This window comes from Mirounga angustirostris, unplaced genomic scaffold, assembly GCF_029215605.1.
Source record: "Mirounga angustirostris isolate CCGP_5_RB_7025 unplaced genomic scaffold, mMirAng1.0.hap1 SCAF_5, whole genome shotgun sequence".
Taxonomy (NCBI): Eukaryota; Metazoa; Chordata; class Mammalia; order Carnivora; family Phocidae; genus Mirounga; species Mirounga angustirostris.
In genome coordinates, this window is record NW_026991713.1 from 93,545,570 (window position 1) to 93,560,811 (window position 15,242).

The window sequence follows — 15,242 nt, forward strand, 5'->3', positions numbered from 1 at the left end:
TGTTTTCATTACTGCTCAAGTTTTGGATAAGTTTACTGTGTCATGTAACATTTTTCAACATATAAAATATTTTTTTTTAAATTTAATGATTTCTCAGAGCTCCACAATTATTCAAAATAAAGACCACTTGATTGCACTACATGACCTTTTAGTAAAAAAATCTAAATCCCCCAAAAAAGTCACTTACTACAGGAATTTCCTAGGTGTTCAAAAACTAGTATTCCCTAATCTAGGGGACTCAATTTTTTAAGCCAATAATGCATTTAAAACTTGTCAAAAAAATTGGTGCAGTATTCTCTAACACAGCATTTTAATAACCCAGTTATTCTAATAATGTTGACATGTTTCTGTGGAATCTGACCTTACATTAATAAGGACAATATTATTCATGAATTCTTTTCTTCTTCACTAATTTATTGCTTTACATTTTTCCAATCAATACTATTGTGTCAAACATAATCATTGTAAAAACCACTTATTCTATTATGAAACCCTTCTTTAAAGCTCTAAGGTAACTAGTACCAGATTTTACATTGTCCAACTGCAAATGAGTACTATCACTTACCACACACTCCACCCAGTGTGACTGTCCTAGCAATCTTGTCATTACGTACACTATTCATCAAGTCCTTCAGTGCGATCCCATTCAGCACTGTGCCTGACACTACTCAACTGCAGAGATGAATAACCAAGAAGTTACCTATGCAGAACTCAATCAGGTTAAGGGCTCAAAAAGACATCAAATGAAAGCTAAGGGCACTAAAAGTTCCATTTCAGTAACTGAGCAGGAAATAACCTACGCAGAATTAAATCTTCAAAATGCTTCTCAGGATCTTCAAGGCAATGGCAAAAATTACCCGTGGAAAGGTAAAACAATACACACATAGTCTAACTGTTCTAGGATGTGCAGTTGGGGTCCAGGGGTGTAGGGAATGAGTAGGGAATGATCTCCCATATTTTTCATTTGTGAGGATCAGAGCTTGGAGCTGGAACATGGTATTGTAATTGAAATCTGAGGACAAACCTTATTTAAGTCTTATAATCCATGGTCTTTACCTAATCTCATGGGGGTAATATATTTACTGCAAATGTAATGGTATATTCTGAGAGAAGATTACAATGGTAGTTACAGGTTTGGGGTCCAAATTTTTGTATGTGATTCCTTGTGCGTTGTTGGGTCTTTTGTATGTAAATTTCCTAAATGATTATTTCCATCCATCCTTTCTCAGAATTTTCATTTCTCTTCCTACTATGTACCTTCATGTCCAGGGAAGCTCATTGCTGGGATCCTGGGAATCATCTGCCTTGTCTTGATGTCCACTGTGGTCACAATAGCTGTTATTCTCTGTAAGTAAGTGTTTGAATGACTACAAGGGAATGTTTCACTTTAATGATCATCAGTGCCTCGAAATGTTGCACAGTATTATGGAGTTGTATTATCTCATTTTAATGCATGTTGCTCTAAGTGTGGAATGGTTATTCTGAATTTGTCAAAAGTAGACATAACAGAATAATTATAGAGAGTATTACACATATATTCGGATTTCATAACTCAAATGCAAGCTATAGGAGAGATGTAATTGAGATATGCAAATTAATTCTTGAGATGGGTTAAACCAAATATTGTAAAAGACTGTGAGATCGGTTCTTTAAACTTTTGAATTATCTTTGCCCACATGTTCATTATTTATTCAATTTTTATGGGTAAAATCTATTTTATTACAGAGTTTTCTCATTCTTAACCATACACCAAACTTCAAACTAAGAAACTCAAATCATAGTGATTTATTTAGTGTAATATTAACTTTATTAAGTTTTATGAGGATTCTCTTAATTTTTTTAGTTCCTGAAGGACCAGTGCAGAACAAAGCGTCCTTGGAAACAAAGACCCATAAAGGTAGAACATCATTTTCAAAATGATATTAGGATAATTTATATTTTATCTCTATCTTAAGCTAGACAAGGATGATAATAGATGCTTTTGGGGAAAAATGAATTAGAAAATTGCATAATAAATTTTCAGAAATAATGAATATAGGAGAGTATTACTTTTTATGCAACAGTATGAGGAAATATTCATTTAAAATCACCATACGCGGGGTGCCTATATGGCTCAGTCAGTTAAGTGTCTAACTCTTGGTTTTGGCTCAGGTTGTGATCTCTGGGTCCTGGGATTGAGCCCCATGTCAACTCCATGCTCAGCATGGAGTATGCTTGAGATTCTCTCTCCCTTTCTCTCTGCCCCTCCTGTTCATGCTATCTCTCATATAAATAAATAAATCTTAAAATAAAATAAAATAAAGTCACCTAGTCATTGTTACCAATGGCCTCAAATTTCCTCATGCTATAACACAATAAGAGATAAATCTTTATGCAATTCCAAAAAAGTGGTCTTGTTCCATGACTCAGAGCACATGTAGAGATGGACATTTTTGTATGTTTGCTTCATATGGGCACATAAATTAGGGGGGAAAGGCTGACTCTTCTAGGAGTGTGCGTGTGTTTTGTTTTATTTTTGCCAGCTTGTGAGGGTAAATTGATGTGTTGTATACACATTTGTGTATACATATGCAAGTTGTAAATTTGCAAGTTTTAATATTCAAAGCCTTTTGGATAATATCTCATAATCTTTCTCCAGCATGTCATTGTCCAAAAGAGTGGATTACATATTCCAACAATTGCTATTACATTAGTACTGAAAGAAAATCATGGAATGAGAGCTGGTCGTCCTGTGCTTCTCACAGCTCTAAACTGTTCTACTCGGATGATAAAGAAGAAAGGGTGAGATTTCAAATGTTTCCAGATTTTATTAAAAGCTTATCATTTAATATTATACTTGTAGAGTTCATCCATATATTTGTACATATTTCTTGTTTATTTTAAAGTCTGTTACTATTCCATTGTTTGACTCTATGATATTTATATTTTTATACTTTTTTTTAAAGATTTTATTTATTTATTTGAGACAGAGAGAATGAGAGAGATAGAGCACATGAGAGGGGGGAGGGTCAGAGGGAGAAGCAGGCTCCCTGCCGAGCAGGGAGCCCGATGCGGGACTCGATCCAGGGACTCCAGGATCATGACCTGAGCCGAAAGCAGTCGCTTAACCAACTGAGCCACCCAGGCGCCCTATATTTTTATACTTTTAATGTATATTTTATAATTTCCAGTTCTTGCTTTTCAAAGAAAACCATACTTCAATAAATGCTCTTTTACCTGAAATAACCTTACTTTTTTTTAACACATCAAGAAAACTAAATATATGAATGTGCACAATCATCACAAAATAGAAGCACACAATTACAAATCAGATCATGAACGATAAGTTTAGAGTCTCTTCTAGCCCTGCCAATTTTAATAATGTGAAATATCTTCGATTATTTTGGGGCTTTATATTGATGGAATCGTGCAGTATGCATTTTTATGTGTGTCTCCTTTGGCTCTCATATTTGTAATCCAACTGTATTATCACATTTGTCTATATTTTGTGAATTTTCACTGCTGCTGTCTTATATAAATATGACATTTAAAATCTGTTCTCAGAAATTTAGTTCCATTTTGGTGTGTGGATATTATGAATAATTATGTAATGAAAGGCCTTTTCTATGTCTTTTTCCACATATTGTATTTATAATAATTTATTATACATAACTACATTGTAAATGGTATATTTCTAGAATGTAAATATTGCATTTTTCATAATAAAATAATGTATAAATATAACATTATAATTGTATTTACATATAATTATAATACATTTTCTTCTAAGCATTAGTATGAAACTGCATGGTCATAGATACGTGTCTTTCAATATATTAAATTATCCCTACATTTATCTAGTGTATTGTGTAAATACACATTGTACAAATAGTCCCTTGATCCAAAACTCTGTAGTCTCATAAAATTGAATACAATTAAGTTCTGGTGATTATATAACAGTATCATTTTTCTGGACTGTGAGTCATTAGGATATTCTCTTTGGCGAGAATAAAAAGAGTTCAAGTGTGTCTTTTGCTCATTTCTCCTAATGGTGTTTTCTTTTGTCTTCTTAAAAGTCCTTGTCGTGTTTTAAATACAAGCACTTTTTTGGGTTTATGAGATGGAAATAGCTGTATCTTGCATTTTTACTCCCCTATTGGAGTCTTTTAATGATCCAAATTTTAATATTATCATGGTCCAATTTATCATTTTGGGTGTTAGTGATTATTTTGGACCTATTTCAGAAGTTACTCAAAATTCATGAATATAATTTCCTATATTACTTTCCTGGATTTATCTTTTTTTTTGTTTATTTATTTTTTAACCTTTAGTTAGGGTTTATGATCCACTTGGAATTTATTTTTTGTGACGCTGTGTTTTTAAGCCTGGGAGATAAAAATGAAGGTTACACTTTTCTACATCATGACCTAATTGATGGAGCATAATTTACAACAAAGTAGATCTTTTCTTCATACATAACTTTATACATTTAAAGTTAGATATATGGCCATATGTGTTCTAATCTGCTTTATGTAAATAATATAGATATGAGATATCTCTGTATAAATAATTATATACACATATATCAGTCTACACAGTCTGTCACAACCCACAGCACTTTGACTAAAATGTAGAGCCTTACCTTCCTTGATGTCCCTTTACTGTGTCTCATTTCTACTAGAATTGTCTTAAATGTTTTCTACTTATATTGAGAATCACATGGATGTTATAATTTTGTTTCAACTGATGATTTTGCTTCAAATATCAAACAATTTAGACAATACAAGAGGTGAAGCAAATTCATTAGACCTAATGATAGTTTTATCCTTTCTTTGGTTGTCTCCTTCCTCCTGATGATCCAAGATTCCTTCTGTTATCATTTAATTTCTGTTTAGATATTTCCCTTTAGCAGTTTTTTCAGAGTGCATCTGGTGGTGACACATTTTCTTAGTTTTCCTTTATCACAGACTGTCTTGATTTCCCCTGCTTTCCTGAGTGATATTTTTGCTAGGTAGTCAATGATTTTTGAAATAATACACTTAGCTTCTACATTTTTTTGGTCTTTCTAGCATGCATTTTTTCCATTATTTTGACTGGAGAGAAAAAAAATTGGGGGGACTTTTGTCTGTACCCATTGGAGTCTGTGTTTGCTCACCAGTCTGAGCTATGTGATAAAAAATAAATTCCAGGGCATTCACCGCCATGTCATTCCTTGGAGCTGGGGTGCCCAGTTCTGTCAGTTTTCTCATCACCTGTTTGAATCTTATGTTGTTTTGTATATAACGTCCCGGTATTTTAGCTGTATTTGGTGGAAGGAATAGGGAACAGTATATCCTCTCTATCTTGCTGGAACAGGAATTCTGATATGTAGTGGTTTTAATATGAATGTTCCTAAGACTAATAGTGTTAAGCATCTTTCCCTGTACTTGTATTTGCCATCAATGTATGCTTTTTGGTGAAATTATCTTGAAATATTTTGGTAATATTTTTACTTTTTGCTATTGTATTTTGAGAATTCTTTATGTATCCTGGCAACAACTATTTTATTAGATGTATGATTTGTAAATATTTCCTCTCAAGTCTATGACTTGTCTTTTTCTTCTCTTCAAAGAGCAGACATTATCTTAATGAACTACACTTCATCAATTTGTTCTTTTATGGGTCATGTTTTGTTGTTCTTTCTAAGAAATCACTGCACGACTTTAGGTCAGGTGTTTTTTCTAATACATCTTCTTGAAAGTTTATTATTTATACTTATGGTTGGTCAATGTTTAGCATTTTTGTACATAGTATAAGGTATATATTATTAATTTCATTTGATACTGAATTGTTTCCACAACATTTGTTGTAAGACTATACTTTCTCCACAGAATGACTTTGCATCTTTGTTGAAATCTACATTCCATATATGTGTAGGTATTAACTTTGCTCTTTCTCCGCAGTTTCTTTAATCTTGTATGTATTTTTATGTCAATCTATACTTTAAAAATCCTTTTGTAAACAGTGCATTTGTATTAGTTCTTTTTCAGAGTTATTATATCTATTCTAGATCTTTGCATGGTTGTTTACTTTTTATTTCTATCAGTTTAGTTTTTTTAAAATTAAGAATGAAAATTAGTTTTACCAGTTGCCTTCTGCATCAGAGAAATCACATCATTTGACCTTCTTTACTCTGCTAATGTGACAGATTAAGTTTATGTAATTTCATATGTAAATCCAACGTGGTATTGCTTCAGTAAATCCACTTATGTCATAGTCCATTATTTTTATATATTGTGAGAATCAGTTTATGATTGCCACTGACATGTAATTTCCTTTTTTTATTATTCCAAGAAAATGTACACAAAACATATTTTGTTAGACGCTTTTTTCTACCGTATAAGGTAGAAAGGGTTTCTTTTTGGTTTTTACCTGGTATTTCATTTTTCTTTACTCATAAGGATCTAAATATTCTGTAACTGAGTATGAAAAGCTATCTGAATTACAGATTAAGTTATAGTAGAAGTTAAGACACTTCTGATATTTTTATTTCTTTTTGCTTTGGTTTTCACAAGTTGTATTTGGTAGGGTTTTTTTCAATTTTATGTCTAGTTTTAAAGATATTTGCATATTTTCATAATATTCTATTATAGTAATTTTATTGGGGTATAATGTCCATACAGATGGTTGCACATGCAATACATGCCAACAGCTGGCTGAATTTTCAAGTGTCACCATCATATGAATGAGAAAATGAATATTACCAGCTCTGCAAAATGCCCCTTTCATGTTCTCACCTCCATTTATAAACAATTACATAAATAGAATCATACAGTATGCATATTTTATTTTTGGCATTTTCAGGGGAAACTGAACGTGTGTTTCATCCATATAGTTGAATTTGTAAATTGTCCCTACTCCTTGCTGTTCTGTTGTCTGATTCTACTGCAGTGTATTCATCCATGTTATTGCTAATGCTCTTGGATATTGGGTATTGATCCATTTGGAGCTACCATGAGTTATTCTACTGTACATACTTCACAATCAACTTTCAGCTAAGTATATGTTTATCATTTCTTTCTTCTCTAACTTTAATTGGCTCTTCTCTGTACAGCTTCTTGAGAGGGAAGATACTCAGATCATGCATTTTATAACATTCTTCCTTTTGAGTGTAAGTGACAAAACTATGAACTGTCTCTAAACACTACTTTATTTTTATTTATTTATTTATTTTTATTTTATTATGTTATGTTCATCACCATACATTACATCATTAGTTTTTGATGTAGAGTTCCATGACTCATTGTTTGCGTATAACACCCATTTAGTTCCACCCTAAAAGTCTGATATATTCTCAGTTTAGTATCATCCAGTACAAGGTATTTTCACAGATTTCATTTTTGAACTGTAAATTTTTCAGAAGTTTATCACTTTTCCACATGTTTGGAAATTTCCCACATTTCTTTCTATTGTTGCTTCTAATTTATTCCTTTGTCTTTGGAGTATATACTTTGAAAATTCCCATCCTTTAAATGTTTGATCCCTATTTATGACCTAGAAGAATAATTTCTATGTATGTCAGGTATGTCAGGCTGGTTCCTAGTGCTTTTACAGTCTTCCATAAGCCTCTGGATTTTGTGACCTGCTGTTCTCTCACTGCTTAAGGAAGAGCTTTTAAATCTCCAATACATGCATTGAATTGTTTATTTATCCTTCCAAGTCTGTCAGTTTCTATTTCATGTGTTTGAGGGTTCTGTTGTTAGGTGAATACTGTATGTTTATAATTATTTTATCTTCATCTCATATTGACAGCCTTAACGTGTTGCAATGTTTCTTTTAATTTCTAATAATATTTCTTGCTTTAACAGCTACTTTGTCTCATATTAGAATAGCCATTTGTGCTTACTTATGGGGTTACTGTTTGTAGGGTAGATCTTTTGTTATCCTTTTACTTTCACCTCTTTGTGCCTTTGAATCTAAAATGTGTGTATTATGGAAAGCATAATGATGGATCTTATTTTTTTTTAATTCAGTATGACAATTTCTATCTTTTGATTGGGATATTTACTTAATTAACATGAATGTCATTATTGGGATAGTTGGATTTAGGTCTCCCATTTTGCTATTCATTCTATGTTTATGTCTTGTTTTCTTCTTCTACCTTACCTGACATCTTTTGTATTAAACATATTATTTTAGTATTCCATTTTAATTCCTCTTTGGTGTCTTAGCTGTATTCTTAAGCTATTTCCTTGTAGTAAGTGGGTATAACAAAAATCTTTTGTTTGTTTTTACTGAGATGTAATTGACATAACAGTGTGTAAATTTAAGGCATGCCATGTGTTCATTTGATACATTTATGTATTACTGATTGATTACTATGATAATCTTAGATAATATCTTTCTCATGTTACTTATCACTTTTGTGCGTATTGAGAACAGCTAAGATTTAGTCTTAGCAACTTTGAAGTTTATAATACAGTAATGCTGATTATAATCCTATATTGTACATTAAACTCCCAGAACTTATTATGTACTAGTTGTAACTTTGTATTCTTAAACATCTCCCCAATTCCCATTCCTCACAGAACTTGGTAAATAGCCTTATACTTTTTGTTTTTACAAGTTCAGTGTTTCAGATTCTACATGTAAGTGAGACCATACAGTATTGGTCTATACCTGTCTAATTTTTGTCACTTACATAATGCCTTCAAGGTCCAACCATTTGTCACAAATGACAAGATCTCCTTTTTCATGACTGAATAATATTTCATTGTGCATATGTGTGTGTGTGTGTCTGTGTGTGTGTGTGTGTATAAAACACCTTCTTATCTGTTGGCAGATACTTAGGTTCCTTCAATAATTAGGCCATTGTGAATAATGTTGCAATGAGCATGGGTGTGCAGTATACCTTTGAGATAATGATTTCAGTATTTAAATATATATGTAGGAGTGACATTACTGAATATAATGGTATTTTTATTTGTAATTGCTTGAAAAAGAGCTATACTATTTTCCATTGTGGCAGCACCAATTTACATTTCCTCCAAAGGATTTCCTTTCCTTCAGATCCTCACCAATATTCGCTTATGTTTTTGGAAAAAACAATTCTAACAGGTGTGAGGTGACATTTTATTGTGGCTTTGATTTGCATTTCCCAGATGATTAGTGATTTTGAATACCTTTCTTATACTTATTGGATTGACCATTTTTATGTCTTCAGAAAAATGTTACTCAGCCCTGTGCCCATTTTTGAAATTGGATTATTTTCTTTGTTTTTATTGCATTGGTTGAGCTATTTATATATTTTAGATATTGGTCCCCTATCAGATATATAGTTTACAATATTTCTTCTGTTCTGTACATTATCCTTCAAAACATTTTGTTCTTTCCTTTGCTGCGCACAAGCTCTTTAGTTTAATGTGGTCCCACTTTTCTCCTTTTTAAAAAGATTTTATTTATTTATTAGAGAGAGAGAGCATGAGCGGGGGAGTGGGGACAGAGGGACAAGCAGGCTCCCCTCTGAGAAGAGAGCCCGATGCAGGGCTCGATCCCAGAACCTTGGGATCACGACCTGAGTCAAAGGCAGACGCTTAACCAACTGAGCCACACAGGCATCCCAGGACATATTTTTAAGTTATTGTTTCCATGCGGGACACTGGTTCCAGCTGGAGGGGGATAACATTGATAAGACAAAGGAATAAGAAGCTCTGGGCTCTCTCTCTCTGTAGAGAGAGAGAACATGAGCAGGGGGAGTGGGGGCAGAGGGACAAGCAACTCCCCACTGAGCAGAGAGCCCTATGTGGGGCTCAATGCCAGGTGGAAGCTATATCACCCATTCCATAATTTTCACACTGACTTGAGTCTCACATGATCCACCTTGTTCCCTCAGGAGTATTTCTTTGTCTGTGTTTGCATGTGTTCTTCAGTCATTTCATTATGTATTGAGTTGTGGATTTCTATGTGTTAATTCTATTATTAGTTTGCTGAGTCTCTGTGGTCCATAAATATTTTTAAATGATATTTAAGAAGTTGTTCATTCATTGTGACTTATGATTGTTTTTTTGCTTTCCTCCCCCCTGCTTATCTTCTCCTTCTCAAATTGTATTTAGAACTATGATGTTTTGGGTTTTTTTTAAAGATTTTATTTATTTATTTGACAGAGAGAGACACAGCGAGAGAGGGAACACAAGCAGGGGGAGTGGGAGAGAGAGAAGCAGGCTTCCCGCCGAGCAGGGAGCCCAATGTGGGGCTCGATCCCAGCACCCTGGGATCATGACCTGAGCCAAAGGCAGACGCTTAATGACTGAGCCACCCAGGCGCCCCAGAACTATGCTGGTTTTCCTGATACTGTTTTGAAGGTTTCTGAACTCTGTTAATTTTTCTTTTTTTTTCTTTCTCATTTTATGAGATGAATAAATTCTGTTATTCTTTCCTCAATTTCCTCAATTTTTTCTACTGTATCTCAAATTCTCTGGAGAGCCCATTTAGTGAATTTCACTTAGGTATACAATGATAAACTAAGAATTTCTCTGTGGTTTATTCATATAGTTTTATTTCTCTATTGATATTTCCTATTTGCTATATTGCTGCCATCATATGTTAATTTAATTATCTGAACTGTTTTCTTTCTAATTTCCATATATTTATAAACAGTACTTAAAATACTTTTTTTCTAGTAAATATAATATCTTATCCCAGTAGAAGTTTATATTGACCCATACATTCCTTTAGTGTAGAAGATATTTGCCATTTCTTTTCATGTTTTTTTTTTAATCTTTTAGGTAGATACTTTTGATAATGTAATTTAGTAAACATGCATTCTATTTCATATTCTTAGATTTATATTTTGTATAAGTTGCGTACACTTTACTGCTGGATCTTCTCCCCTATAATCTGCCTGCTAATATTTTTTTCAGTATTTCCAAATTCTTATTCTTTTAGCCTACTTTCTTAGGGATTGCACTTGTGATTTTGTAGCTTAGATGTTACTTGCAAGATTTTTTTAAAAGACTGTGTTCCAGAACTGCAAGTCAGTAGGGCTTCCAAACTCTGCCATGTGATGTGTGTGTGTGTGTGTGTGTGTGTGTGTGTGTGTGTGTGAGAGAGAGAGAGAGAGAGAGAGAGAGAGAGGAGTGCTCACAACTTGAATATCAGTTCTCGAGTCTCCTTCTGCTTTTACTTTCTACTGGGTTCATCTTGGTCTCTTCTCCATGTGTATATATTTTTTTCCATCAGCCAAGAGTGTATAGGGAGTTCATGTCAACTCTTCTGTTGTACTTTCACTAACAGTATTTTTCCTATTATATTTAAGAGGGTCACAGTGCTTGACAGGAAAATTTCTACCTCCAACTTTTTTTTTTCTGGAATGAAAACAATTTTATTGATACCTGAGAAAAAGTGCAGGAGAAATATTCCTAATGACCATGTAGCCTATCCCCTTGGGCCAGACCAGGCCAGGAGACTTCCCTTACCTGCGTTTGAGCCCTGGGTCATTTGGGGCCTCACTGACTAGCTCCCAAAGGCTGGAGAAGTCCACAAGAGTCTGGAGAGGCAGCATCTGCAGTCATGGCTCCAGAGGCTAGAGCAGGGTCCGTGGGAAGTCACACCATTCAAGATCTAGGGTCTCTTGGGTCACAGCCCCGAGTCTGATGGAAAACAACTCCACCCAGGCTCCCAGATCCAGGCAAGCGGGGCTGTCAACTGTTCCAGACACACATGGGTTTTCCTCATTCATTACCATGCAAAATCATCATGCTGCACTGAAAAGTCAATAAGCTATTTCACCCCCTTCCCCGATGCTAATCAAGTCTCCCCGTGACACCAGCACCATTGCTTTTGCAGCTTCTCCAAATTATAGAACCACAAGTCTCTGGATCCTTGAGCTCCGAGGGGCAGATAGAGAGGCATGGGAGCAGTGCTGGGCAAGAAGACTACAGATATGTTTTCTTCTTACTTGAATCTCCAGGGGGCGCCTGGGTGGCTCAGTTGGTTAAGCCACTGCCTTCGGCTCAGGCCATGATCCTGGAGTCCCGGGATCGAATCCCACATCGGGCTCCCCGCTCAGCGGGGAGTCTGCTCCTCCCTCTGACCCTCCTCCCTCTCATGCTCTGTCTCTCATTCTCTCTCTCTCAAATAAATAAGTTAAAAAAAAAAGAATCTCTAGGAATCTTTTCAAAAAATAGATATTTCACAAAATATTATTAACCTTTGAATATTTTTATAACATGTCCAGTGTGTAATATTATATTAAAATTTGAAAGATTCTATAAAGTAAGAAAGAATTAACTGTGTTTGTTACTACAAATTCAAATAAGAGCTCTTATTTGACTTCTAAAAAGAATTTGTTTTCTCATAGTGTTTGTTCAGCCACCTCATTCGTTCTTCATGGATTAGTAACGTTTCCCAGAACACCAATATTAATTCATTTGGGGGGCCAAAAGCCTCGACCTTCTCTCCTAAAGGGTAAGTTTCTTGACAATTTTTGTATTTTATGCCTTAAGAGGACTAATCTTAACAAATAATAAGTGCAGTATGTGAACAATTCTATAACACATGTGTTAAAGTGTTTCTATAGAAAAATGATACGGGAAATATTCAGATTTAGATGTACAGCTATTAGTCTAAATAAATTGTTCTTCAAAATGTTGTGATTTATATTTTTAAGAGTAATGAGATATAATTCTCTGTATTTCAGGCCGTCAGTTTCTTCAGAGAGTGACAAGGATTGTCCATTTTTCAACTTTGACTCAAACAAAACTTCTTCTGAACCCTGCTTAGATCTAAAAAAATATGTTTGTAAGCACTAGGCATTTTAGTTACCTAAGCTATCTCACCATCTATAAAGAACATATATCTCATTTCTTCAAAAGCCATAGAATTATTTTCTCAGAATATTTTCAAATACAATTTTTAGAGCAATTTTAGGTTTACAACTAAATTAAGAGGAAGGTACAGAGCTGTCCTATATTATCCCTGTATGCACACGTGCATGGCCTCTCCCGTTATCAGCATCATTCACTAGAATGCTTCATTTGTTACCAAGGATGAATCCACAGTGATGCATCAGAATCATGCCAAGTCCAAATTGTACCTGAGGTTTCACCTTTGGTGTTGTAGAACTTTTTTTTCAATCTTTATTTATATGTAAAATATATATGCCCAGGTACATATTATGCATTTCTTTAGCATTTGCTATTTAAATTATCGATAAATTGCACATCATAATATCAAGCACTGTCATTGTAAAGTCTTCAATAAGGTAATCAATCCACTCATCTTTCCAAATGAATTGATTTGTCCTAGCCCTTAAAGGGCTGCAAATAAGAGTTGAACAACCCAGGGTGGTGTGGTTATCAATCAGAATGAAAACCGGTCTGAAGACAGAAACTAGGGGAAGATTCATGTAAACAATTATTATCTATTTGTAAGGGAAAGCCTACTAAGAGGAAATGCTACTAAAATTAAAAATCATAAAGAGTTTCTTAGGGTTGAAGGAGAGTACACAAAGGAGGGATCACTGGGCAGCCACGTCTACTCTCTGAAGATGGGATTTAGATGTCATTGAAGACAATGTGGCTACATACAGTTTCATGGTAGACATGCTTATGGGATTGGCCTGAGACAGAGCAATTCCATCATCTACACATGAACTTGGTGAGGTTGGATCTCAGGCTGTGACTGGCAAGCAGGAGGAAACTGCCAGACTGTTGGGAGGCATAGAGCAAGGGCAGGAAACTTTGACTGCTACTGGCAACAAAAACTTGCTAGAGGCTGAATACATAGGACTTCCTGGATGCCTGCAGGTGGCTACCAAGCCAGAGCTGCCAAACAGCCTGAAAACACCATGAAACCAGGAAAAAGAGCTTTTTTTTTGTTGCAGTGTTTCTCTGTTGCCTTTTACCAACAAAACTCAACCTCATGTGAGCTGACAAGGAAGAGAAGTTTATAGGATCTAGCTCCATTATCTGAGAACAGGGCACAGAGGGATGAGTAGATTTAGAGCTGAGAGTACTCATTTGTTAACAAGCACCTAGGGTTATCATGCAACAACCACAGAGTTGCTGTATAAGAGTTATTCACATCTGTCCCACATCCTCAGAGAATGGAATAAACAGCTATCTCCTGAATCACTTTTCTTATAGTACTATCAAAATTAGGTTCATTTTATGGTAGAGATTGTTTTTCTCAATCATTAATAACCAGTGTCCTTCACTACTTTTTCTTGTGTGTTGTTTTCCTTACCTGGATTTCAGATATTTTAGAAGACATCTTGTTTTATTAAATTCCCCAAGTCCCCACTTCTGTCACCCTTACTCAGTCTAGAAAATACTTTGATGCAAAAAATAAAATGTTAAATAATGAAAAAAACAAGAATAAAAGTATAAAGATATTGTGTGAGTCAAACAGCTAGTTATTGCCAGAACTCATGACAAATTTAGTAATTTGATATTGATTCAGATATTTCTACCCTAGTTCAATTACAAGAGGGAGAGAAATTGAACTTAATTATTACTTGCAAAATAAATTCATATTTCACATACATTTATCTCTTTGATATAGACATATTCTTTTTTACACATATCCTTTTTTTTCTTAAGATTTCTAATTTATTTTTATTGCAGAGAGAGAGAGAGCACAAGCAGAGGGAGCAGCAGGCGGAGGGAAAGGGAGAAGAAAGCTCTCAGCTGAGCAGAGAGCTGGATGCAGGGCTGGATCCCAGGACTCTGGGATCATGCCCTGAGCTGAAGCAGAAGCTTAACCAATTGAGCCACCCAGGCACCCCTACACGTATTCTTTATATTCTCTGTACTGATTCCTTACACTCTAGTAGAGAAATTATATGAATATTCAAAATCAAACTCATATAATATGTAAATGGTAGCTGTAACTAATTGCTAAAGTTGTGCTACAAATAACCCAAGATTGTATTCACATTGAAAAATAAGCTTTTATTTCTCATTAACCAGTTTGTGCTTTGGCTGGATTTTAGTTGATCGAGGCTTGGCATGCATCATATAGATGCTTGCACCAGGATCCTTGATCAATTTACAAATGGGAATAAGTAGTACAGGGTAAAGTTTAAGGACATCAGCAGTGAAATCAGGCCTCTTCAATGTAATTTCTAAATGCAGACTCTAGGCTTGTGAGTCAGTTACATGACTGCTCTGGGTCAGTTTCCTGCCCTGGAAAATATGATAGATATATTATCTTACTCAGTTACTTGAAGATTATTTGAACAGTACCTCTTGGCAGACAAGTATTCACTAGATTAGACATTTTGA

General features: G+C 34.6%; 1 protein-coding gene across 1 annotated transcript; it reads left to right on the plus strand.

Annotated features, from left to right (window-relative positions):
• The first annotated feature begins 668 nt into the window (after nt 1-668).
• LOC123839940 (NKG2-F type II integral membrane protein-like) lies at nt 669-14,155 on the plus strand. The gene is made up of 6 exons (XM_064590286.1): nt 669-867; nt 1,252-1,347; nt 1,844-1,897; nt 2,639-2,781; nt 12,317-12,423; nt 12,656-14,155. Exons 1-6 carry the CDS (start codon nt 681-683, stop codon nt 12,765-12,767), a joined length of 699 nt encoding a protein of 232 aa, XP_064446356.1. The 5' UTR covers nt 669-680; the 3' UTR covers nt 12,768-14,155.
• Nucleotides 14,156-15,242: the final 1,087 nt, after the last annotated feature.